The 26,003-nt window shown below is 41.6% G+C and overlaps 1 protein-coding gene across 1 annotated transcript in view; it reads left to right on the top strand.

Moving 5' to 3' along the window:
• The window catches only part of COL22A1 (collagen type XXII alpha 1 chain), a 240,622-nt gene that overhangs the window by 189,559 nt on the left and 25,060 nt on the right, over window positions 1–26,003 (top strand). Inside the window, exons 44-61 of the mRNA XM_014258290.2 lie at window positions 4,084–4,128; window positions 4,563–4,610; window positions 6,444–6,557; window positions 6,754–6,807; window positions 8,923–8,976; window positions 9,805–9,858; window positions 11,385–11,438; window positions 12,744–12,797; window positions 13,595–13,648; window positions 14,718–14,771; window positions 15,342–15,386; window positions 16,316–16,369; window positions 17,389–17,442; window positions 19,212–19,265; window positions 21,693–21,764; window positions 23,539–23,574; window positions 24,509–24,553; window positions 24,836–25,015. Coding sequence (XP_014113765.1) covers window positions 4,084–4,128; window positions 4,563–4,610; window positions 6,444–6,557; window positions 6,754–6,807; window positions 8,923–8,976; window positions 9,805–9,858; window positions 11,385–11,438; window positions 12,744–12,797; window positions 13,595–13,648; window positions 14,718–14,771; window positions 15,342–15,386; window positions 16,316–16,369; window positions 17,389–17,442; window positions 19,212–19,265; window positions 21,693–21,764; window positions 23,539–23,574; window positions 24,509–24,553; window positions 24,836–25,015 — 1,125 coding nt within the window. The remainder of the gene's footprint in view (window positions 1–4,083; window positions 4,129–4,562; window positions 4,611–6,443; window positions 6,558–6,753; window positions 6,808–8,922; window positions 8,977–9,804; window positions 9,859–11,384; window positions 11,439–12,743; window positions 12,798–13,594; window positions 13,649–14,717; window positions 14,772–15,341; window positions 15,387–16,315; window positions 16,370–17,388; window positions 17,443–19,211; window positions 19,266–21,692; window positions 21,765–23,538; window positions 23,575–24,508; window positions 24,554–24,835; window positions 25,016–26,003) is intronic.

The following is a 26,003-nucleotide window of genomic DNA, read 5'->3' on the forward strand; positions in this document are numbered from 1 at the left end:
GTGTTCAAACTTTATAAGCTTTCCAACACTAGTTGTTATTTGTGTCTGTGCATATTCCCACATCATGTTAGCAGCATTTAATTTCAGTGCCATGCAGTTTTTTGGTCAGACTCACTTTTTTAATGAAATTTTTGGCTTTCTCTTTTCCAGTTCCCTCCCCTATTAGTTTGTCAGATGCAGTTTTAACTTCCATGTCTTCATTCTAGCATTCTCATTCTGCTCTGAGCAATGTGAAGTTGCATCAGGGGAGGTTTAGGTTGGATATTAGGAAAAGGTTCTTCATCCAGGTAGTGGCCAGACACTGGAACAGGATCCCCAGGCAAGTGGTCACAGCACCAAGACTGACAGAGTTCAAGGCCTGTTTGGACAATGCTCTCAGGCACATGATGTGATTCTTGGGATTGTCCTGTGCAAGAACAGGAGCTGGACTTGATTTTTTGTGGGTTCCTTACAACCCAGGATATTCTGTGATTCTGTGTTTGCAGCTTGTCTGTTTTTGTCAGCCTTTTCTAACTCCAGGCCTCTATAGACCAGCAATATTTCCTCTGCTTTTGACTCTATTTCCATTGGCCTGCTTTCTGATAATGCACCATGCTGAAGTGCCATCATCTGCATCTGGTTTTTACAGTTTGGATCACAAAAGCATTCTTCAATGGGCATTCTCTGCAGTCTTGGACCTTGCAATTGTTTGATTTTTCCTGGGGATTCAGTGCTTTTTTCAGGTTTGCCAGCCATGGCGCAGAGCTTACTTAATCTCTTTTTCCATCTCATTTCCACCCTGTTAGAGATATCACCAGCTCAGCATCATACAGCATGCAAGAAAATGGGTTCATCCCTTTTTGTCTCAAGGCAATCTGATACCATGTGGGCATGATAGCTGGGCTTAATCCTTTCCAAGGATTTCCATTTTATTCGCTCTCTTCTTGCGTGTCTCTTCACATAACTAAGAAGTCTTTTCCTATATTATTTTTTTAAAAGATCTTTAAATACTCAATTACACTGCTAGTTCCATGTTCATATTTCAGATCCCAAAGCAGAAGGCTGTCAGTGAGCCCTATGGCATATATTTATAGCTGTGCTACTAGTCAACATGAAAGGCATTTCTGAACTGTGTTTTCTGTGTTGCTTTCTGATCCAGGATTATTCTCATGGCTCAAGTTTTTGCTTTGCATCACACTTCGTAAAGCAAGTTCTGTGTGAGTCCTGCTGAACAAAGTAGGTCTGGGAATATAAGATCTGTGTAATTGTTATTTAGCCATCCCTCTTCCCACTTGCAGAAGTGGCTGAGAAGCACAGTGCAGAGGATGCCAAAAGCGTGACCTGACAGTTAGCATCTGTGAAAGGGAAGGGGCTTTGGGAACAATGCACAGTCCTCTGTATTCACCTTGAAATTCTGTGGAAGAAGGAGAGCTATAAATGACTAAAATATTTACTAATCTTTACTCAATTCCCCAGAAGGACATCTGAGGAGAATTCTGAGCTAAACATCTTCTGCAGACATTATCTTCTCTTTGTTCTCACCTGCAGAAGGTTTAGTTCCTCAGGAAACAAGAGTTCATCCATGAACTTCAGTACTACTTCAGCTCCACTTCAGCTGCACTTCAGTTTGTGTTTAATTTTCATCTCTTAGAAAGTCAAGGAAATTGAAGGGTTGTTGCTCACCCAGAAGCATTTAACGTGGACATAGAAAAAGATAATCAATGTATTTTCCCATTTTTTCTCTCCTCTAGCAAGACATACAGGATTTAAGTACTAACTGAGACTCAAGGATGAAATCCAAGTTTTTCCTATAGCTGTAATTGTGGTGTGTCATAACACACAGTGCTCTCCAGTCATTAATGCCCATGTCCCCATCTGGTTGTCTGTGTAAATAATACAATGAATTGATTGGCAAATCAGACTAGCCTGAGACAAGGTGCAGAAAGAACACCCAGTACCCTTCCTGAATAAGTATTTGACCAAATTTTAAAGGGATTTTCCATTTGGAAATATTAGATAATCTCAAAGAGTAGCTCCTACTGAGCCTAGACTGATTGAAAGCCACTGCTTATGCCTTGATCAACATCCAGATGTTGATGCAGCCCAAAAAGCCAATCAAGTCCTGGGCTGTATCAAAACCAGCGTGGCCAGGAGGTCAAGGGAGGGGATTCTGCCCCTCTACTCTGCTCTGGTGAGACCCCACAGGCAGTGCTGTGTCCAGCTCTGGGGTCCCACAGCACAGGAAGGACATGGAGCTGTTGGAGCAAGTCTAGAGGAAGAAGCAAGGCAACTGACGGGATAGAGCAACTCTCTTACAAGGAAAGGTAGAGAGAATTGGGATTGCTCAGCCAGGAAAAGTGAAGGCTTCAGGGTGACCTATTTGTGGTCTTCCAGTACCTGAAGGGAGCCTTGAAGAAAGATGGAGAGGGACTTTTGACAAGATGTGAGAAGTGTATATACATAGATAACCAAGACAGCCAAAATCCAGAGCTGAAGTGTAAAGAGTAGATTTATTCCATTACCACACTGGCAGAATGGGGACACATGCACTGCTAAGCTTATTCCATCTTAGCAAAGGCAAAAAGTGCTCAGGGTAACCTCCAAGCTTCTTATCTCTCCTTCTCCCAGCAGGGAGGCCCCAGCCTATGAGGAACACCTTTTAAGTTTTTTACAGCAGTCTGTTATCTTCTACAAAACCTCCACTTCTCAGGACAGACAGAAAACAACCCAAGGAAAACACAGCATGTGAAGTTTTCCACACTGAATATTCTTAGAATCCTCCAGCTGCAAGGATGTTTTGAGTGAAAATAACTCTATTTTTTCCTCCCCATCAAATCTACCACTTTCAACCTTTTCCTTGCCACACAAGGGGTGTGACAATAAAAGGGGTAATGGTTTCAAATTGGAAGAGAGTAGGTTTAAATTAGATATATGGAAGAAGTTCTTTATTGTGAAGTTGCTGAAACACTGGCACAGGTTTTCCAGAGAAGCTGTGGATGCTTCATACCTGGAAGTGTTCAAGGCCAGGTTGGATGGGGCTCTGAGTAACCTGGTCTGGTGGAAGGTGTTCCTGCCCAGGGCAGGGGGTTGAATTTAGATGCTATTGAAGGTCCCTCCCAACCCATTCCATGATTCTATGAACATCCTGGGTAGCAAATCTGGAATCATCCCAGTGAAAACCCCATGTGGAACTTCTGCAGAATCAACAAAGCTGAGCACAAATAAGATGCTTTTAGATGGTCAGTAGAAACTGTTCCTTTAGAAACAAAAGTGATCAGGAAGGACAGCTCTTGTATGTGGTAAATTTTGTATGCTCTTTAAGGTAATCTAGTATGCACTTGCTTGAGTGATGACACAGCGTGATGGACCAGGTGGATACAGGAATTCAGCAGAAAATGGTTTGGGGAAATGTCACCAAGTATCTTAAAACACTTCTGCAAGGATCCTCACAATGCAGATTTTTGTTATCGTCTGAGCAGTGGCAAACTGTCTTGTTCAAAAGATTTGGTTTACCAAGAGAGCATTACTTTATGCAAAGATTTTACAAAAGTTTTTAGACATGGTTTTTGTTTTGTTTTTAGTTCCTTAATTCCTTAATTCCAAACTTAATTCCTCATTAATGACATGTAGGAGGTGCCCACTGAGGGGTAGAAGTTGTCCCTTTTCCTAATCCTGCCTTTCTGGACATAAAATTCTCACAATGGTGGTAACTTCTATGCCTTTGCCTCAAGATAACTGATACCACTACACCTCAACAAAAAACAACCAATCAACCAACCTGATTTTGATTGTTTCAGATGCCTTCAGAGATTTATATCTTCATCCTTCACACTAGTAGAGGTCATAGTGTTTCCTATGACCAGAAAACAAACTAAAGCAATTCCAGTGTCTGTGTGACTCAAATGAATTTAGCAAGGGCTTGAGAGCATGTTCAAGTTGCAGATATTTGTAGGACTTTTCTGTTTGTCATATGCAAGAAGCAGTACTGCTCAGCAGCAGAAAGTAAAATGTTTGCTAGTTCAGATCAGTCAGCAGAGTGCAGAAGCAACCAGGAGATTATTGTATAATAATTTCACAATTTTTTTTCTTTTTCTTGATCTGTAGGGTTTGCCTGGAAATCCAGGGGAAAGAGGACCTCCTGGAAAACCTGTATGTAACTTCAATTCTGTATTACATCTTCCTTATAACTCAGTTTCCACCTGTACACCTCACTTCAAAAGTGCACTTAGGTGCTTTTCCACTGTTACTTTTCCCAGCAGAGCAGTAGGAAAAAGACTAAAACCCACTAAAGGTTTAGTGAAGGCTTTGGAATGGTATGAAAATAACTGGATATTCTGTATGTAAATAAAAGCCAACATTTTAAAGGCACGTCATTAGTGCCACTGTGCAGTACCTTCAGCAAAAACTCATCTCAGGTGTGATGAAGAGCATTGGTAAGGTAGGGTGGGAAGTACAAGTTTGGCCCAGTGAGTCTAGACAGGACAAGGGAAACCAGTGAGAATCCATGATCATGTTCAGGAAAAAATTCTCATGTCTTGATGCTTCTTACAATTGCCTGAAATAATGAATTTCTCATTCCACAGGGTTCCCCACCCTTGCTGACTCCAGAGGACATAAATCTCCTAGTGAAGGTAATCAGCCTTTAATGAAGGTGGGAGTTTATCTCTCAGTTTGATTCAGACCTGACTAATGCTCTGTGATGGGAAAGTGTCTGAACTACAAGTGCAAAAGCTGTCTTTAAACACTCTTGCAAAGCTCAAGACTTGCAGGTCTCCTACTTGCACTGGTATTGGGACACGACCTGACAGTGGAGATCAAAATCCCTTCCCCAGCAGTGAAATGACCTACAAAGTTCTTTATAACAACTCTGAGACTTTCTCAGCTCTTTCTGAGGCATGCATTCCCAAGCAGAAATAAACACAATCAAGTTGCATTATCTAAACCAGAAAGTGGAAACCATTTTAATAAAATTCTGGATTTTTTCACATACACCTTCAACAGTGACTGGAGTCATTTTGGGTAACTGTGGGTACAAATTTAGTTTGCATTATGAATTTAAAAGGATGCAGGTAATTAACCCCAGAAGTACCTGTGTTTCAAAAGTGATAATCTGTCTGCCTTTACTCTCCATGTAGAGAATTTTCTGAAAAATTAGTCAGTCTTTGATAGGTGTTGACTGAAAAATCTTTATAGATTTACGTGGGCTAAGTTGTGAGTTTTTAAGCTGTCTTAAACCTGGCAAGAAATCTTTTCTTATTGATTAAAAGAAACTAAAAAATTACCTTCTTTTACCAACCACATTAACCAAAGGACCCTTTTAAGACTGCTGCTGTGAAATTACTTTTTAGTGAAGAGCTGTCTTTGTTTTGTGGATCCCAATATTGTTTTGGAGGTTTCAGTATAAAATATTGTTCGGGATTTTTGATCTGGAAAAGAGCAAGAGACTCATTCTTGGGTACAGGATGTCACTTTGATGTTCTTTCATTTTCTTCCTTTGCTTATATTATGGTCAAACACATTTGTGCATTTTTTCTGCTTGGTATTTTTTCACTCCATGCTTCTTGGTACAAAAAGCAGCACCTTGAAATCCCAGATGAAATTAGAACTCTGCTTTCTGGGTGTTTCTCAAGCACTTACATTCTAAGTAGATAAATGTGGATGTAGGCAATGAGACTCAGAAAGACAATTTACCCCACAGTTTTGCAACAGATCATTGACAGCTGGGTGTTGTAGCAGGGGCTCCTGACTCTCGACCTGGTGATCTGTTTTATATTATGTTCTTGTAGGCAGGATTCCCTCCCCTTTCACTGAAGGGAGTCTGCCTTTGAAATGGAAATGTCATAGATGGATTAAATTTCCTCAGGATAGCTGGAATGTAAAGACTGCTGAGACAATGCTTCAGAGAGGTTTGGAAGGAGGAAGGTAGTGATTCTCCCTGATGAAATTTGGCCAGGATACTGTGGCATTCACTTGGTCTTCACAAACTCCATTGGATGAATTGTCCTTAGCCAAGCTGAATAATTTCCCCTGCAGAACCCTTTCTGACGTTGTGTTGCACCTGATTTTTCCCTAGAAACCCACCCTCTAAGCTGTAACACAGATCTTTCAGACTGGAGCAGAAGACACAGGCTTTTTGTGGTCTTGTAGATTCAAACCAATGTTTTTCTTGACAGTCTTGCTAGTCTCCCTGACCTCCCCATTAGGAAGAGCTTTTCCTTGCTTTCCTGATCCTGGATGACCAATTATGATGCAGAACTGAAAGTTCCCATGGGAGCACGTGTGAGCTCAGCTGCTGACCCTCACTCTCTTCATGCTAAGGCAAATTCACCCCAATCTTGAGATAGAACAGAAAAAGGTTTAGGAATTATACCAGCACCACAGTGCTGCATTCATAGTGGCTGTCCATAGGGTCTGCTAAGTGCCTGCAGCCTATTGCTGATGTGTTTTTCCATGTTCTCTCCCAGGATGTGTGCAGTGAGTGCCCTCCTGGCCCACCAGGACTGCCAGGCATCCCAGGTTTCAAAGGGGATAAAGGTCTCCGAGGACCACCAGGTAGAGATGGCCAGGATGGGAAAATGGTAAGAGAGCTGAGGGAGTGACCATGCCTTGGATCTGCTGTGACCTTGTTTTTCTATGAACATGGTTGATGGTTTCTTATAAGTTGTTTTATTTATGATTATTATTTTTTATCAACAACCTGCTAATCTTTTTTTTAGAGACCTGTGGAGTCCATGAACTAAACTAGTGTTTACCTCTACCTCTTGTGCATTGCAGGGGATTGCTGGTCCCAGGGGTCCTCCAGGCCCACCTGGGCTCGATGGCCCAAAGGTTGGTTGGTTTTCTTCAGCTGTCTAATGAAAACTTACTTGTGACTAATTAGTCACCCTAATTATTTTGGGAACAGGTTACCCAAAGGAGTTTTGAATGTCCCATCTCTGGAAATGTTAAAGGCTAAGTTGGATGGTGTTTTGAACAACTTGGCTTAGTGGAAGGTGTCCTTGCCCATGGCATGAGGGATTGTCTCACTTTAATAGTGTCTTCTACCATCCCTTTGCTCACACACAGACAGGTAGACACATCTAAAGGGCCTGATTCTTGATGTTGAATTTCATTGCATTGTTGGATATTGTTGAAAATTTAGTTTCAACTCAAATTAGGTGAGAAAGAAATTAAAGCCTCAGCAGCAGCCACCGTGCCTGTTCCTCTCCTTTTTGAATCTTATGTGCTGGAACCACTTAAATTAAGGCTGCAGTGGGCTGCTGGGCTCCAAACACATTATCTGTTCTGGTGGTCTTACCCAAAACCCCAAATATTTCCAGAAACATGTTACAGGAAAAACTAGTGGTTTTAGCTATATGCTCCTGCTTCATGGTTTAGGACATAGGTCAACATAAAACTTCCCTTGTTTGAAGTTTTCCAATAATGTCACATTTCAAGCATTTCCCATAAAGAACGCTGTCACCAGGCTGCTCATGATGCCAGTGCCTGGCCACAAGTAAAACCTTTACAACTGCCTAATGTGAAATAAATCAAAACAAATCAATGGAGGGAAAGATAAGGTGATTTAATGATTGGCCACAGTTTCCTCCAGACACCCATTCACTACTGACTTACTGTCTAAAATAGCTCCTGCTATTTTAACATCTTTGTATTTACACTTGTTAGAGTGCAGTACATGCTAATAGAGTTTCATTAATTAATTTCATATCTTGCAATTAAAAGTGTGGTGGGGACAGCAGCACAATCTCAAAAGTAAATACAGAGTTGATCAAAATGAAAGTATACTCCAGGATAAAATTTACAAGAGAATTAGTAACCCATAAAGCCAATAACTGGCAGAAATGCCAAGCAATCTGAGACATACCACATCTGCTGGTTCTTATATGTCATGAGAAAGCAGACATTTTGGCAGCAAGAATGGATAGTTAGGTGAAATAACAAGATAAATTTCAAACTGTATATGTATATATAGTCAAATCAAGTAACTGATAAGTAGTCTAACTTGAATTCAATAAAAAGAGTTCTCAAATGAAAAAATAAAAAGTATTGTAAGACCACTGGGAAGGAGCAAACACTAAGACTGTCTTGTGACTCTTTTATACATATCTTAGGAGGATCCTTGCAGTGGAAGACCCAAATTGCTCTGCACTTTTGACTCTGTGATGTATTGTCCTTACCAGCATTATCCAAGCTATTAGGTCCTGCTCTGAAAGAAGAGCAGTAGAACTGTAGATCTTTACTCATGAACAGCTTCATTTCTTCTGGTCATACAAATTAAAACTCTTTTATTAATAAATAGCAACCGTTTTTCTCCCCCTTGTCTCCTAGCTGTCATGTAGTAAAGCACTGCATTATTTCCATGGCCAGCAATTCATTATTGCTCTGTGCATTGTTCACACCTCGTTCACCATTACCTCAGTGATCCTCACTGTCTTGTCTTGCTGTGAGCACTGATAATGCACACATGCACATTTGAGTTAGCTGTGTCTGTCCTGTGTCTCTAGAACAGAAAGAGAAAGCAGGAGAGCACATTCTCAGTATGAATTTTCTGGCTGCACATTAGAAATGCTGATTTTATTGCTGTTGTCCCTGAAGGGTGTGGGCTCCTTTGTTGGGCCAGGTGATTCTTTATGAAGATGTGATTTAGTGAAGTGCTAACAACCCACCTAGTCTTTACGGATGTGTAATTGCTCTTTATCCCTAGGACAACAAAACATTAAAACCAGCTATGCTGGGTCTGCTCAAAGGCCACTTTCCACATATATTTCTGGCTCCAGTACCGGTTGTGGAAGTCTAGAGAAGAATTTAAGAGGAGGGCAAAGAGGGCTCAGTCCTGACTTTTGAGTTTTATTCTTGTATGTCCAAGTGCTTTATGAGAGAGGTCAAAAAGCTGTCACAACACTGAATCTCATTGACTTTCAATGGCTCTTTTTTTATTACCAGGGTGCTAAAGGAGACCGTGGTATGACTGGGGAAGTAGGAGAAAAAGGTGAACAGGTAAAAACAGAGTGTGCTTTCCAGCAGTGCTGTCACTGTGATTGTTCTTTCATCAGCAACTCCTACGATGCCTGTACAAGAGCAGCCTTCTCAGAGGCAGAGCAGGAAGATGGGAGCTCTTTATCACTGACAAACCACAAATGGGCTCTGCCAAAGAGTGGAACCATAGCAATCCTCCACAGACTTCCATCTTCATCTCCAATAAAAACCTGACAGTACCATCTGTTTTCTCACCTCTGGACTGAATGCCTTAAATTTTCTACATTACCTAACCCTTACTCATTTCCTTGGATAATCCCCAGATGATTTCCAGTTCAGGTGTCTTTGGGTTGAAAAAGCCAGTGTGTCTGTTTGTCTTAGATGATGAATGTAAGGAGGACCTCTTCTAAGGAGGGACTGAGATGCCACAGGAAAGATGAGAATGGTTTAAATTAGAGTAAACTTTCATAGTTAATTTTGCCAAGGGCTGAGTCACTGGTTTAGGGTGCAAATCAGCACCTCTTCAATGACATTTTTAGGATATTTTAAACAGGCTTGATTTCCCAACTGACCTCCTGTCTTGTGTAATTCCACAATATCTGCTCTCATCTTCCATTAGCATAGACTAAAATAGGTGTGGGAAGAATTACACCTGAAAATTAACTATGTTATTTCTGAAATGCGTGCTTTGAAAACCAAGGTTTCACTTTAAAAAGCCATAGATCTTTATTCCCTTACAACCAGCTCTCTGTGAATTGACTCATTTTAGTGTTACCTCACAATAATCACTTAACTTTTATACAAGTATGTGACTAATGCATAAAGAAAGTCTCTGTTTTCATTCTGCAGGGCCACCCTGGGATGCCTGGTTTCTCGGGGGCTCCTGGAAACCCTGGTCCACCTGTAAGTTCCTCTGTTACAAAGATGGTCCTTGTAGTTTCTTGCTGATAAAGGGTATTGCAAGCTCCATGTGGTGGAAAGGACCATTCCCATCTGTCTGTGCACTGAGTTTGCATTTTCCAGTGGGTTCCTAATGATCCCCTGAGTGTGATGGAGTTGCCTACTCATGGTAATTGCTATTTAATACATTGGCCACTTTCCACTGATTGCTTCAACTCATTGTATAAATTGTTGCTAAGCTTCAGTTGCTCTCTTTATACAACACAAAGATGATGATGAAAACTCTTCCACAGGGACTATTTAGTACATGTATAGGTGCTTTCCTGTATGTGGAATAAGTTGTTAGTCTAGAACTAGCAGATCTAAGAGCGTTTTAGTTCTCAATTTTACACAGTGCTATGAGACTGGATTTTCTCCAATTTTCATGTAGTGTGAGTTACTTTTGATTTAAAAGGCATTATACATATCTATCTCCATCACAGTCCTTCTCATTCTTAGTTATGCTCTCTCCATGAATAAAATTATGCTTCTTTGTATTTAAAAAGGGGTGATAGTGAAGAATCAGGGCTGAAATCACTTGGATCTCCTGCTGGTGATATCTCTGCTTTACTCCCTTTGAGTTTGGGGATTTTTTTCTGAGTCAGGGACTTTTCTCTCCAAACCACCTTTCATTGCCCAGAGTCATCACTGCTCATACTGCTGCTTACAGTGCAGTTTGGCTCTGCTGTGCTGAGGGTGTGCCACCCTCATCTGTTCTGGGGATCAGCACAGCCTGAATTCACACTGCACTGACTAAATGACAGGACATACCAGAAAAGGGGGTTAGATTAAAATTCCATATTCAGATGGTAGCACTACCTAAAGGATGCTGGATACTTTGCTGCAGGGACAACACATGGACTTGCTTTGTGGGTCATTTGAGCTCCCATGAGCATTATTTTAGAAGTTAATAACAGGCACATTTGCTGTGTCTCTATTAACCTAATACTGCTACAACTACAGAGCTGTACCAGTGGGATTAAAACACTTAAAATTGTCCTATGAGACCTCCTGAACAGACTCACAGCCAAAGGAAAAGTGCAAAGTAAAACTGAGCCTGTCAAAACAGAGCAAAATGTGATGTCCCCTAGACAATTTTGTTCTTCAGCTTTTGCTGACTTTTCCCTCCGTCCGCATTGACTCGTGGCTCCAGGAGTTTGCCTGCCACAGAGTGTGCTACATAATTTCTGTTCTCCCATAATTGCTGTTCTTCAGAGTTATTTTTGTCATGATAGGCTTTTTCCTATTTGTCCCCTGTTTTCAGAAGGAAGATCCAAGACCAAACTCGAATATCTGATTATTTCTGGCTTTGCAGGCTGATTGAGTGCAGAGGTTGTCACTGCTTTTCATTGATGAATGAAGAAATTGAATGAATGTTGAGCTGAGTGATTAAAGAAAGCTCCAGAGTTGCCAGCTATTTTAGGGAATGTGTTGACAAACATATAAAATGCATTAATCATTCACGTTGTTTCTGCTTTTTTTTTTTTTAGGGGTCAGATGGGGCACCAGGACCAATAGGACCAGCAGGAAACCCGGGAGACGTGGTAAGCTCTAAGCTCTGTGCTCAACCACTGCCTTCACCTAGGTTTAGGTCTGTGAAGCCAAGCTGAGCTGGCATCCATGTAATGTCCTTTGAAAGCTCCCCAAAATATTCAGCCTGCAAGTAGAACCTCCACAAATAGCCAAAGATTACTGTTCTAGCATTTTTTTATTCACCAAATGAAATTCCAAGTTAGCCAGAGGACAGTCCAGCCCATGGGACCTCTGTGGAAGTTTTTGTACCTCTTGTCTGTCTGTCCTTGCTAATAACATCTCTTAGCCTCCAGAACAGGATTTCTAAATCTGTTAGGATGCTTCATAACCTAAGGCTAATATCTGAACCCTGTGTGGGGATTATCAAAATATAACCAGCAACCTGTTGAAGGACATCACAGCACATCCATGCTGAGATGTGGAGCCTGGCACTCTTTCCTGGCACCACCAAAAATGCCAGTACACGTAAAACCTCCTGGAAGCCCATGAAGAATTTTGGCACTGCTGTTTGATTTGAAGGGTTTTCGGATGCTGCTTTGGGGTAATGCATCAGAAAACCTTGGGAGACACAGGTAATCTCAGTGATGATAGCTTCAGTTTGAAAAGTTGGAAATGAACCTTCCCTGAAGAATGGCCCCCGTTGAGTTGGAAGAGTTCAAAACTGTGTAATTCCATGATGAATTTCTAGGGCAAGGTTTCCTAAGGGACAAGGTGTCTTCTGCAAAGCCATTTCACAACCTGAACTTCATTGTAAGTAAATAGTGATGGTCCTTCTGATGGCTGATTATGAAATCAGTGAGCATTCTCAGAGAGGCCAGAGACAAGATGATCAGGCTGGCTGAAATTCCATTTGAAATGGATGAGAAGGTTGTGGCATTGTGAAAGACTTGGGATGATATTGTCCAGTCCTGTGGGTTAAGGGGATTTTTAGGGATGGTCAGCAAGGTACTTCTTGTAACTACTCATTTAAAAGATATACAATATACATCTGCTTCTTGGCAGGACACCTCATCCAGAAGGTTAAGGATGAAATACCAAATATAACTAACCTTCTGGAAAAAAATTACCCATGATTTCAGTGTTTTCTTTATTTTTAAGAACTCATAAATAATACTGATTTTTTTTTTAATGTGAAAAGAGAGCCATCCATTCCAAACTAGAAGGAGTTCAAGGAAACCTCATAGACTGTGTGACATGGGCTACAAAACCACCTTCTCCCAGTTGTCCCATGGCAGACTCTAGATGTAATAAATCTTAATCTGATAGAAGCCTCTGAGGAGGTTGCCTGGCCCTCAGTGTTTGTTCTTTCTTTCCAGGGCAAAGATGGTCCCCCAGGTCCACAGGGCCCACCAGGGCTGCCCGGACTTCCAGTGAGTGTGACTAAGCTCCTTCTAGTTCAGTACATTAAATTATTCATGCACATGCACACATAGGTATGTAAAACAAAGAGGTGACACTTCTGAGGTGCTTTGAGAGCTATGCATGGTCTGCAGCAGTTCTGTCATGCTGATGCAATGTCCTTGTTCCAGGACAGTGTGGATGCAGTATTTCATCACTTTAAAGCAAAGTGTTAATAACAATGTGAATCAGGACTGTTCCTTGTGAGTCTTTTCATTGGAAGAAATACTCTTCTACAGAGCACAAAAATCAACTTATAACTCCAGTGTAAGGGATTCAAGGTTTCAGAGGCTGGGACATTGAATTTATCTGAATTCACAGTCAAAATGATTCCTTTGCACTGAGTCACGTTCAAGTGCACCTTGGGTATAGACTCCTCTCTTCTGGAAAATGTAACAGTACAAGATTTTGGGATTTTTTTTTAATCTGTCATAAATATTGAACCAAAGATAATTCAACTGTAAAGTAGCCTGCCTGAATTAAGATAATTGCATTACAAGGATTTATAACAGCTGGTTTTAGAATCCTGATTTAAGATTGTTGGAGTACTTGCCTTGCTGGAAAGGGAAATACTGCCATATTGGAAAAGGTTATGCTGTTAGAGGGGTGTGGCAGGGACAGGTTTATGACTGAGCTATAGAAGTAGGGAAGGTTTTGGAGATTTAGGCAAACATAAACATGTCATGATGAGCAGAGATTTCACACTGACAAAACTCCCACCAATCTTCCTTATTGATTCCTTTTTTTTTTTTTGCATTTCATTTAACAGGGCATTGCTGGGAATGATGGCAAAGATGGCAAACCAGGATCTCTGGGGGAGCCGGTAATGTAATTTATAATTGTTTTGCTCAGGCAATCAGAAGCTACATCCAGTTGTTGTTTTTAAAGCTGCCTATCTATGGACTCCTTAGGGGGAACAAGGAGCCTGTTTGCACATCTGTTCTTAACACCAGAATGACTGTATTGTCTTGAGCGATTTATAGGCATGACACATGAGCAATCTTGAAAAGAAACTGGGTTCTTCTACTTTTACAACTACCATAAATACACTAAAACTTAGTGACTCCACTTTTACAGCTGTCTTAAACACTGCAGAGAAAGAAGGTTGTCTTGTAACATTAAACCTAGTGATCCATCCTTTTGATAGAAGTTTATGGGGCATAAAAACATTTAGGGAAGGAGGAGTCTTTAAAGCTTTTTTTCTGGATTGCTCTGAGATAGTTCTGTTTCCCAGAATTAGAGGGTTTATATTTGATTTTCTCTATTTAGTCTATACTTGCATTTGCTGAGGGAAAAAAGCTGAGCCACAAAGTTGTCAGCTAAAAGGCAATGTCAGTAAACTTGGCAGTGAATGTTATTTCTTGAAACTCTGTGTTTCATGTGTTACATGAAGAATGTGCTTCAAATATCAGGCATTGCCAGCCTCTTTCTGTGACTTGTCAAATGGGACTTAGTGGTTCTGGGAACAGCCAAGTTCCCAGGCATTAGGACAACTCCTAAGTGGAGGAGTGCTTGTCACAGCAGCTGCAGATAGTTTGTGTTTGCACCAAACCACCCCATTTCTATGTGCAGATGCTGATTTTTTGTGTGCTGATTAGGTAGTGATGCAGCTCTGTGCATCACTCCTCTGGCACTACAACACTGCAAACGTGCACCAGTCCAGAGCTGTAAAATGCCACAGGATCTCAGAGTGCAGGTGACAGTGCAGGTCGAGGTGTGTTTGGGAATGGCTGTCACTGCTGTTCTCCTTGCAGACTCAGACCCTGCTGGACAAACCCTGGAGATCCCAGTTCTCAGTGGTGTTGTGGCTAAGGGAGAGGAGTGGGAAGTTTTCAACAGCAGCAAGATGGACCTGGGGCTCTCTCTAACATGAGCATTATTGTTTCCCACAGGGAAAGCCTGGAGAACAAGGGCTCCCAGGCCGGGAGGGTGCCAGAGGATTGCCGGTAGGTGCTGCTCTGAAGGGTTCCACTCACTCAACCCCCTGTACTGTAGTAAGGGAGTATTTCTTGGGCAAATGAGGTTCTTTACTGATGCAAACATATAACCAGATGCAGCATTGTGACTAAACAAAATACATGAATAAGCAACAAAAATAGAACACAGACATTTCTGAATCCTTCACACATGGAGAAGAGTAAATCCCTTCCCTAGAAATGAAAGCCTGTAACCTCCTGATGTCTCTCCACCAGATGTCACAGCTATAGTCCTTGTGTTCTCTGTCCTCTGAAAGAGTGGGGACAGCAAAATTTAGGGTTAAATAATATATTGGCTGGTCACACCACGGATACACAGACCACAGCATTGGTTTTACAGCTTAAGGAGCTATGGAAAGTTCTTCCTGTGATGTGGCCCTGCCTGATTGCTCCCTGGGATACAGCTGCTCCATGCTGACCAGTCCCTAGTAACTTCTGGCAAAACTGGAAAGGTTATTAAATAAATATTCAAGCCAGAGTTTTCTTCGTGTTTCCTGCATCAGGGTGATGGATAATGATTGATTTCATTCCCTTGTGTAGGGCTTCAAAGGACAGAGAGGAGATACAGGTCCCCCAGGTCCCCGGGTAAGTAACAGGTACCACATGCACAATCCTTTGGATAAAGATTGTGGGAAATGAAGTTGCCCTTTCTGAGGCAGAAGGTAAAAATGATGACTGTGTTTCATGTGGCTTTTCAACTATGATTCCATGGGCCACATCTATGGCACAAAAATGACATCAGCTGTCTTCATTCCCTCTTCTGAACTTCTAATTCTGGGGAAGGTAAGGCAGCTGGTAGAACTTAATGCTTTGACACTCCCTTTGAGATAGTCCTTTGTGAAGAAGTCTCAAGGATGCCTCCATACCACATCCTTCTGCTAAAATGCTGGCAAAGTGTGGAACCCTACTGTACTTGTTGAACAAGTACTAACTCTCCTCCACAAATGCTGACGAAGTGCAAAAAAGTCCAAGTATAAAACTTACAGAAAAGTGAATAGAAATGTCCCTTTGACTTAGTTGCCTGTGGGGTCATAAAACTCAGACCTCAAGTCTGCATGAAAATTGTTCTCCACTCTGTTTGAAGCTCCTTGGTGTAAAAGGGAGAATACAAAACTGGATGTTCTTCCACCTAATTCTGCCTTTTTTACAGGGAAATAAATTTCTCTGCTTACAGAAGCTTGTGTGAAAAATCCAGTGCTGGAGATCCTCATCTCTTCCTCATTATGATAGCTTCTGTATCATGAATGTGTTGGTTTCTTTCAGTGCCTGCAGTAGCAGCAGCAAATAATTTGCTGGAAAGCAGAGCACTGCCTTGTGCATCACTTACAGGAGATGTTTCTGAGTTATTTTTATAAGCTGCATGTCATATAAGACGAATGAGGCTCTTGCTGGCTTTAAAAAAGTTTTCACTGAGCTCAGTCACACACTGCAGAGACCCCATACCACTTATAGTGGTGATGCTGGTCTGAATTTGACCTTGAGCTGATCTCTCTTCCCTTTTTGCTGAATTGCAGGGGGAGCCAGGTGTGACGGGTCCTGCTGGTCGTGAGGGGCCACCAGGGAAAGATGTAAGTGCACTGTTTTGAGCAGAAATGAATCTCCTTCTCCCTGACAAATGAAAAATTTAATTCACAGTGACCCTGACCTGAAACAGCTGCAGAAACTTCAGTAAAGGGTGAATTACTGCAGGGAATGATTTGTGCAAAGATCATTATGGGAAACAAGGAATTAGAGGGCCTTTGTCACTGCTGGCACTAAAATGCCAGCTACATCTTTGGATAAGCAGAGAAAGTGGCATTGTGTGAAACCCAGGCTGTGCTTGGTAGCCATGGACCTGTCTTCTGGCACCCATCTCTGAGCAATGCTTCACTCTGCAGGTCCCACCAGGCCAGGCTCTGTCACGCTTCCTGTGCCACAGCTGCACCTGACTGAGTGTGTTGCTCCACTGAAGTCTGTGAAATATCTATGGAATAAGTTGCTGCTGCTCAGAGGAAAGAAAGATGGTACAAACAGTTCCTCTGGCATGATTAGTGTCACATGCAGTGATATAACAAAGTTCTGGGAGGGTGCAGTTGAAGTGGGATCCTGCAGCAGCTGCAGTGCAATGTTCCAAGCAGCTGATGCTTGGATCCAAACTGCCATGGGACCTGGAGAAGTGGCTTCTCATTTGCACCTCACTGTGCCACTAGAAACTGGTGAACGGAGCAAAATGTAAGGCATACCAAAAGGAACCCCTCAGAGAAGATGGAAGCGGCTCTGAAGCCTCCTGGGAGAGAGAACAAAATTGTCAGTTCTTGAGAAATATCAGAGAATCTCTGTCCCTAAGAAATACAGCTTTAAGATAATCTGATAATAACCTGATAGAAATTGTTTCTGCCTGTAATTGGACTGCATTTAGTGGTAGGTGTTTAAAATTCAAAGGTTTGGTTTTCCTCATAAATAACTGAAAGGGGGAAGTGAGACTCCTTTAATACTGCTTCCCCTAATATGTGAACAATGTAATTTAGCAGGAACATTTTAAAATGTTTGTTCACTTGCATCCATGTCAGACCTTTCTCACTCACCAGAATACTTTTCTTCCTCTCAGGGTGATCCTGGTCCCATAGGACCACAGGGCCCTCGAGGACCCCGAGGGCAGCCGGTGAGTTTTCTCTCCTGACAAGCTGTTTCTAGAGGTACATCATAGTTCATAGAATGGTTTAGATTGGAAAGAACATTAAAGATAATGTAGTTCTAACCCCTTGCCATGGAAAGGGATGCCACCCACTAAAGCAGCTTGCTCAGAGCTCCATCCAGCCCAACCTTGAAAACTTCCAGGGATGGGGCATTGTGTGTGATGGGAATGTTCTGCAGTCCAGAACTCTGGCTTGAAAGAAGAGAGTTTAGGAAGATTCAGAATGTTTGATTAAAACACTTTGCCTTTCAGAAAGACAAATAACAATATTGCTAGAAATTGATGAAGACTTACAGTAGTGCAAGGGACTGATGGTTGCTGACTCAACTGCAGCAACTGTTCAGTGGGAAGAACAGTTCAATGGATTCTGTCAGGACTGCAGAGTCAGAAATACTCGTATTTCAGTCCTACCTCTGGGATTCTACTCACTTCTCACATGATCTCACTTTTCAAAGGTAGGCACTCACTGTGGGTACCCATGCTGAGTTTTGTGGGGTCCACTTGTGATACTATTCACCTGTACTATTTCATTTCAGCTTCAGTGGAGAAACAGAAATCTAGTTGACACTTCAAAAAGTCTCATTTGGGATGGCTCAGAAATTACTTTTATTAATTTCATAGGGTTTAAAATTCTGTCTTAGAAATTAATCCTTATGAAATCTGAATAGAGATCTCTGTTACTGAACCAAGGCCCATCTTTAGTGTGTTGCAATGAATGAGTTCCTTTTCTTCTTGGAAGACCTGGTAGTGAAACAGATTCTGCAGCATGATCAGGGGGGAAAAAAATGCTGACTCAATAATGCCAAGAATTGGAGCAGCAGGTCCCTCCAAGCTGGGACAGTTTAGATGAGATTGCAAGAACATAAGGAGAGCTCCTGTGTCTACCTGATAATTGATCTCATTACTCCTGTACTGTTGGCATCACTCACTATTGTGTCGTGCCCCTGCACAACACTAGCAGTGAGTAAAAATATTTGAAGAGATAGAAATTATCATAACTCCAGGCCATATTCTTCTTTGCAGAAGAGTTACTTTTATGTTGAAGGTCGAAGTGTCAGTTTGTCTTGTTCTTCCTTTTCCTTATTTTTTATCTAAAAAAGAGTGTAGGGCATGATTTTGAATATTGAGAGTACAAGGGCTAGTCTTTATGGCCAACTCTAATGAAGGGAAAGACTCTGCATGTTGAATTGAGAGGAGTGTAGAACTTCATCTCACCAAACTTTGTGCATGATTAGCTCAGCTGCTTTCTTAAGGAACAGTGAGAAACAGGTCCCTTTAAAGGATCATTTGGCTTGTTCTGAATTCTGGTGTCAGGTAAGTATCAGCTGTTAGAACAAGTGTTTCTCTCCATTCCCCAAAAAAGGGGAAGCCTGAGATGATTAAAAAGACTCTTGTCTGAACAGTGATGACTTGGAGCAGCCAGAGGAGGTGGCTCCATCCATACAGAAGGATGCTGCATATGATAAGGACAAGGGTGAAGGAAAGGAGAAGGAGAAGTGGTTTGGTCCTCCTCAGGCCTGTGGATTTGTGTCCTAATACTGATTTTTTTTTTCCTGAGATCAGCCATGCAATCAGGGATGCAGAAGCTGTGAGGTCAGTTGGAAATAAGACACTTCACAGTCTGTCAGGAGAGGAGATTGAACAATGCTAAAGAAATCCCTGCTGGTGTAGGCGTAGCTGGATATTTCTAGTTTTAGCATGCATTATATCACTAAACTTTTCTTCTTTTGACACAGGGCAAGAATGGAGTGCCTGGATCTGCAGGAGAACCTGGCCCAGCTGGTATCCCAGTAAGTACCACAAAGGGAAACTCATGCATCCAGGAGAGGTGACTGATGAAATGTAGGAGGAGTGGATTATCTGTAGCTGGTTTGTGTGTTGGTTTCCATGTCTGAAGAAGGGTAATCTGAAAATCACTGGCTGGCCACAAGTTTGAAGGGGGTTTGGCTACGTTCCTGGAATTGAGATGCTAGTTGGGTCATCACTGTTCCCAGTGAAAGTTAAGTTTTCACAACAAATGGATATGATTGATTGCCTAGCATGGCAAAAAGATTGGCATGCCTCATCTTCACCAGTAGATTTAATTTTGCCAAGCAGAGAGCGTGCAGCCAGCAGAGAGTTGTCACAAGGAAGGAGAGGGCCTGAGGGAGTTGGCAGGATGCCATTGAGGAATAGTGGCAGCAGAAAAATCCTCACAGGCAATCGGGGGAAGAGCAGACTTCGGGCAGTAAACCAGGATCAGGAAGCATAATGAAACTCCCCTGAGGCCATCCTGTGGGGAAGAACAGCTTGGAAATGAAGAGCTGTTAGAAGGACAGTGAGGAGCTGGTGGTTTGCTTGGTTTTTTGTGTTTTTTTCCTCTATTCTGCTGAAAGTCGTCCAGAATTCAGCAAATCCATGAAAATATTCCCTTGTGCCCAGTAGCATCTATCACAATGCAGGGCTCTTCCCTCTCTTTGCCCATGGAGACAGTACAGCTTGCTGGACTGTTGCATTAACAGGGAAACAAAGGCAGAGCAGGAGGAATGTGAAAAGTTGCAGCAGGACTTCACTCTTTGTGACTCTTGCAAAGCCATAAAGCCAGCCCAACCTCATCACTGACTTGTGCCCTGATCAAGCATCTGCAGGGATGTCTCAGAGAAGCAAATAACACCTTTTTGTGTGGGGAGGTAGGACAGGGTGCTGCAGTCTGACAGCCTTTCTGCACCAAAAAATAAGTTCCACAGGCTTTTTGTCCTTGACATAAGCTCTTTTTACCTTCCTGGGATTTCTGCCATTGCTTCTTACCCCATGGATCCTTGCTTTTGCCTTTTAAACTTCTTTTCTTCTTTTCATTACACCCACCCATTCCCAATTCCTATCACTGATTTTTCACCTTCTGGGTCTTTATCAGGTCACTGTGGCTTTGGGATGCCTTGTGAATGCCAAGTGGGGATTATTATTTTAATCATCATAGTGTTATCACAGTCCCTATACGATGTGACCCAGAGATTCACCAGACAGCTTCCTGCACAAACAGCACCACAGCAGCCTTTGCTCCAGAGGATTTAAGAGTCCAAAAATAACATAGGAGATTGAAAAAGGATAAAGTCAGATGGATGAGGAAGGGGAAACAATGAGACAGTGCTGGTCAGCAGAACAGACAGTCATCTCATCATTATCTTTCTCTGTCATTAAAATGAATCCTCTCCTTTTCATAAAGGTTATTATGGGAAGTGTCTGCTTGTGCTGTACATAAATCCATTTATTTTGAAATGCACTAATTTCCTTCACTATGTGGTGTGACAAGCCAATATTTTATATTTCTATTTTGAAAAGGAGATGTGAGGAAGGTTAATATGACAATAAGGGTGATTTTTTTTTCCACCTTCACCACTGCTGACTTGTAACCATAAGGTAAAACCTGCCAGGAGCCTTCTCTTTAGGCATTTGCTGACAATACCCATCACAAGTCACACTTGCTCATGCTTAAGCCCACACACAGAAACACAGTCCAGCTCCTGAAGTCTCCAGGGCAAGTTGCACACCCCAAATCCATGTGCTTTGTGCCTGTCAGGCTCATTGGTGCTCACTTTGTATGAGTTTTACTCTAAGAAGAAAAAGGGCTATGTTCTGAACTGAAAAAGTAGGGAACAAAGCTCTGAAAGCAAAGGTTAAACTAAGAGTTAAAACCACATCAGAAGTGTGCCTGAAACAGTTCTGTATCATGAACTGTCATTTCTACTGCCCTGATCTGCAAGGGAAAAGGGACAGTTTGACAGAACATCACAAGAGATAAGTGAAAGACAGACATTTTATAAATTGAACCTGGAAATAAAGGTGAAGAAGAAGCCCTGTAGCTGTCTATTGGTTGTATTTTTGGATTTGAGCAGTACGACCACCTGCACTGTTTCCCTGTCATCATCCATCACAGCATTTCCACACTCAACACCCCCTTATAAACCATGTGACACCACCACAACCATGGAACACACCTCCTCCCCCTGCCATAATTGTCCCTTCCTTTTCATCTTCTCCCAGGGACCCTGCATAGCTTATTAATAATGCAACCACGGTGCCTGCAACCTGCTTTTCTAAAATACTTTGTTCTTCCTTGTCAGTGTTGGGAGTCCTGCTGCTAAAGGGAAATTTCCCAGTTCCAGTATCTCTAAATGAATGCTCTGGGAAAGAAGTGCTGGGGAAAGGGCTGCTAGTGTCTGTTTCATTTCTGTCCTAAGGGTCCCAAAGGAAATAAAGGAGAAACAGGCAGCCCAGGACTCCCTGGCTTTATAGGACCCCGAGGACCACCTGTAAGTATGTCTGGGGATGGATTAGATCCTCTCTTTACCTGCTTTTAAATGTTAGACATTTAGACACGGTCATCTTCAGTTAGATTAAAAAAAAAAAGTGTAAGCAGGAGATCTGACGAATCCAGAAGCCATATAATTTTACTTCCAAAGGAAACTGGACTGCAAAAATAGCATTTTTCATATGGATGAGCAACCATAATCTCATGTATGGAGCTGGTACCTGCCAGTCGGCCCTGATAATGTGTACATTAATCAGACTACTTCAGTAGTCTTCTTAATTCAAGTATGGGGTATTTAAGTTCTCAGATTATACCTCTGCATGAACCTTAGATGGACTAAATAGGGAAATTCTGAGTGCCAGTAATAATACAGGTATTTCTGATATTTGCTACTCTAAAGGGAAATTCCTTTGTTGCTAGCAACAGAGGTACATTGCAATTAAAGCATTCATGTATCTCCCAAAGTGATCTAAAATAATAAATAATTAACCTATACCCATGACAATATCACAGACTCAGAATCCAGTATCTTTAGACCTTTCAAAGTGAGTAAAAGATGTTGAATTCCACTGGAAGGATGGGAAAAGTGAATGCTGGGTTTTTGGTTTTTTTTATATTTCTAGATTTGTTGTGACAAAAAAATGAGATTTAAAAGATCTTTGTGTCTCTAGCAGAGCTGAATCTTTCATGGGATGGTTCTTTCTTCTTTCTGTATTTTTTAATATTTTATTTTATAATTTGAAAGTGAGCTTTTGGATGAAAAGAGGAGAAAGAAATATTTTTCTGGGTAATCAATTTTAAGCAGCAAACATGGTGGCCATTTAAAACTAAAGTGGCCTTAAGGAAAACTCAGGTGAGTTTAATGCAGTCTAATTTGCATCACACATCTCTGATTAGTTCCATTTCTCATGGATACATGCATGGATGCTAACACAGCTGAAGATGCTCTGTTTCCAGGGGAAAATATCACCTGAATGCATGTTATAGATATGATCATGTGTTTTGCCTGCAAACAGACTTAGAAAGATTATTTTTTTCTGTACATGAGATGGGAAAGTGGCCAGAATTTCAGGAACAACAAGTTTAATGTTCATTTTGCTTTATGTGCAGTTCAGGACTTCAGTGATACTTTTTTCATTGAAACACTAAAATGGAAACTCTATTGTGTACTCATCACATTGTAAGTGAAAAAAAAATAAATTTATATATATATATAAATAATTCTGAGGGTGCTTATTCAAATTATGATTATTTAATATAGTTCTGAAAGACAGGTGAGCAGGCTTAAAATTCCTTTATCCTCTGTATGTGTTTTTGCAGCTGGTATAATACAAGATGGTACTTCTGCCTGCAAAATTTACTTAATTTACATCTTCAGACACTTATGGGTATGATGCTGGTGCTCCTTAAGTTAAGCAAGGCCATATAGAGTGTATGAAGCTTTGGGAATTGTTGGTAAGAAAAAGGAACAAAATGTATTGAAAGCAGGAACACACTTTGAGTGAAACATCTGCCCTCAGCTGGTTTGTTAGAAATTACTTCCTGTTATTTATTTTAACATGGCATGCAAATTCACTAAAAAATTCTTTCCAAATAGCAGGATGTGTCCTGCTATCCAGGAATGACCAATAGCAGTAGGATAAGGATAAATCATGCAAACCTGCTACCATGTAGAAGAAAACTTGTTAACACAACAAAAGACTTATGGTTATTAGGTGGAGTCTTTCTTCCAACTCCTCCAGTGCAATGCTAAATCCAGTTTCTGTGTCTCTTAGGGAGAGCCAGGTGAGAAAGGTCCTCCTGGAAAAGAGGTAAGTTAAATTCCTAATTGTTTCAATATAAGATTGGTGTCACAGGGAAAAAAATCATCAAGGGTGTTACCGTAGTTGCAACAGACCGGGTTTTTTTGATAGAATGGTTGGAAGGGATCTTAAATATCATCAATTTATGCCCACCCTGCCAGGGGCAGAGACACCTTCCACTAGACCAGGTTGCTTGGAACCTCATTCAACCTGATTTTAAACCATTACAGAAATGGGAAATTCACAACTTCTCTGGACAATTTGTTCTAGTGCCTCACCACCCTTGAAGTGAAAAATTTCTACCAAATATCACCCTCTCTGACTGTGAAGCCATTTAACTCTTGTCCTATCACTACAGTCCCTGACAAAAAAGTTCATCCCCATTTTTCTTAAAAACTCCCTTTTAGTACTGGAAGGGGCTCTAAGGTTCCCCCAGAACCTTCCCTCCTTCAGGCTGAACAATCCCTGCCCTCTCAGCCTGAATCCACAGCAGAAATGCTCCAGCTCTCTGAGCATCTTTGTGGCCTCATTTGAACTTGCTGTAACTCATTCATGTCCTTGCTTATATTCTGGCACCAGAGCTGGACACAGCACACCAGGTGGGGTCTAACTGAAGGGAAGTGGAGGGGGAGAATCATCCCCTCAACATGCTTGTCATGCTTTCTGTTTTGTTTTCTTTTGTGGGTTGTTGATTTTCTTTTTGTTTTGGATTTTTTTGTCTGGTTTTTTTGGGTTTTTTTTTGGGTTTTTTTTTGTTATTTTTCTTTAATAAAGAAAGAAGATTGTTGATAATTGAGAGCAAAAGGGAAAGCTCTCAGGAAACTGTGGGGTTGTCATGGAAATAAATTTTCCTGGGGTCACAGGAATCATTACAAAGGCATATGTTTCATTATTTACTCTTATTATGGATGGTTCTTTTATATTTACCTTTATTTTGTTGCAGGGCACACCAGGGAAACAGGGTGCAATTGGCTCCAAAGGAGAGAGGGTAAGTTGGAGAACATTACAGGTTATTTCATTATGTTGAAATAAAGAGAGCTATTTTGAGTTAGGGCCTGGGGGCAGAGGTCATTCAAAACTGAAGCCAGTGTTTCCCAGTCTCCCAGGTCTCTCTTTAATCATTCTCCATCAGAATAATTTGTGGATCATTTCTAATGCACCAGATGTTGTACTCAGCAACTTAGCCAGCTCAGGTGTGAACATTTCTCTGTGTTTGAAAATCAGAAGTTTGCCTCTTACTCTGTGGTGGTAATGTCCTTTTTTCACTAAGGGTGAGCCTGGCATCAAAGGAGAAAAAGGCCCTCAAGGAGAAAAGGGTCCTCCAGGTGATCCTGGGATACCTGGTCATAAGGGCCATCCAGGACTGATGGGTCCCCATGGACCTCCAGGAGACACTGGGCAAGTTGGACCTCCTGGTCCTCCGGGACAACCAGGATTTCCAGGACCAAGGGTAAGATCGCCAGGGGAATGCTTTGTATGGTAATTTTCCTGCCACAGGGATCAGAAAAGTCTCTTAGAAGGCATTGAGGCTGACAGAAACTGGAGCAGGAGTATGTTGTAAAGGGAGACAGTGTTTTTAGCTCTTGATACCCATAAAGGGGAGTTGTCTCACATCTCAGGGAATCATAGCATTATAGAATGGTTTGGGTTAGAAGAAACATTAAAGACCATCTAGTTCCAGCCCCCTGCTATGGGCAGGGGACACCTTCCACTGGATCAGGCTGCTCCAAGCTCTACCCAGCCTCGGACACTTCCATGGATGGAAGTTGGGAAAGGCTTGTGGGGGTGTTGACTTGAACTTCAGGGGAGCTAAATAATCCAGACCCATAATCAGTGTGGCCAGTTGCTGGCACTTTTTATTGCTAAATGCCTAAATCAGGTTCTCTGATGGTGGCCACAGCACTGGAGTCTCAAAAAAGATTCTTTCTATAAGGGCAGTAATATGTAGCACTTCATACAGAGGACTAACACCTTCCTCTGCTGCTGGTTGTTACGAGAGACAAAATGCTGAGCCGTGGAAAGGTCACCGCTCTATTTCTGGAAATCCTGGAGTCAGCTCATCAGAATTCATGAAATACTATTTTTGTTTAATATTCTGCCTCTTTTTTTTTTTTTTTTTCCCCTCCCTGTTGGGTCTCACTACTGAGAATGCCTGAGGGTGGTTTATGTTGTAGTATTAGAAAAACTACCAACAGCAGTGAAGCAACTGTGCCCATCCTGAGGATGAATTGGAGATTATCTCAGAGGAGAAAAAACAGAGAATAATGTCTGATGTAAATGCTGACTAAATTTTAGACAAAGCATTTCTTTGTGTGTGAAATCAAGTGATAGTTATGGAAACTTAATTTAATTAATAGGGTTAAAACTTGAAAACATAATTTGTAAGCCTTTAAAGTATGCTTCACAATAATGTTTACTTAGTGGGATATACACTAAGA

The sequence above is a fragment of the Pseudopodoces humilis genome, chromosome 1, assembly GCF_049639895.1.
Source record: "Pseudopodoces humilis isolate 2021_Gansu_Grassland_sample_001 chromosome 1, ASM4963989v1, whole genome shotgun sequence".
In the NCBI taxonomy this organism is placed as follows: Eukaryota; Metazoa; Chordata; class Aves; order Passeriformes; family Paridae; genus Pseudopodoces; species Pseudopodoces humilis.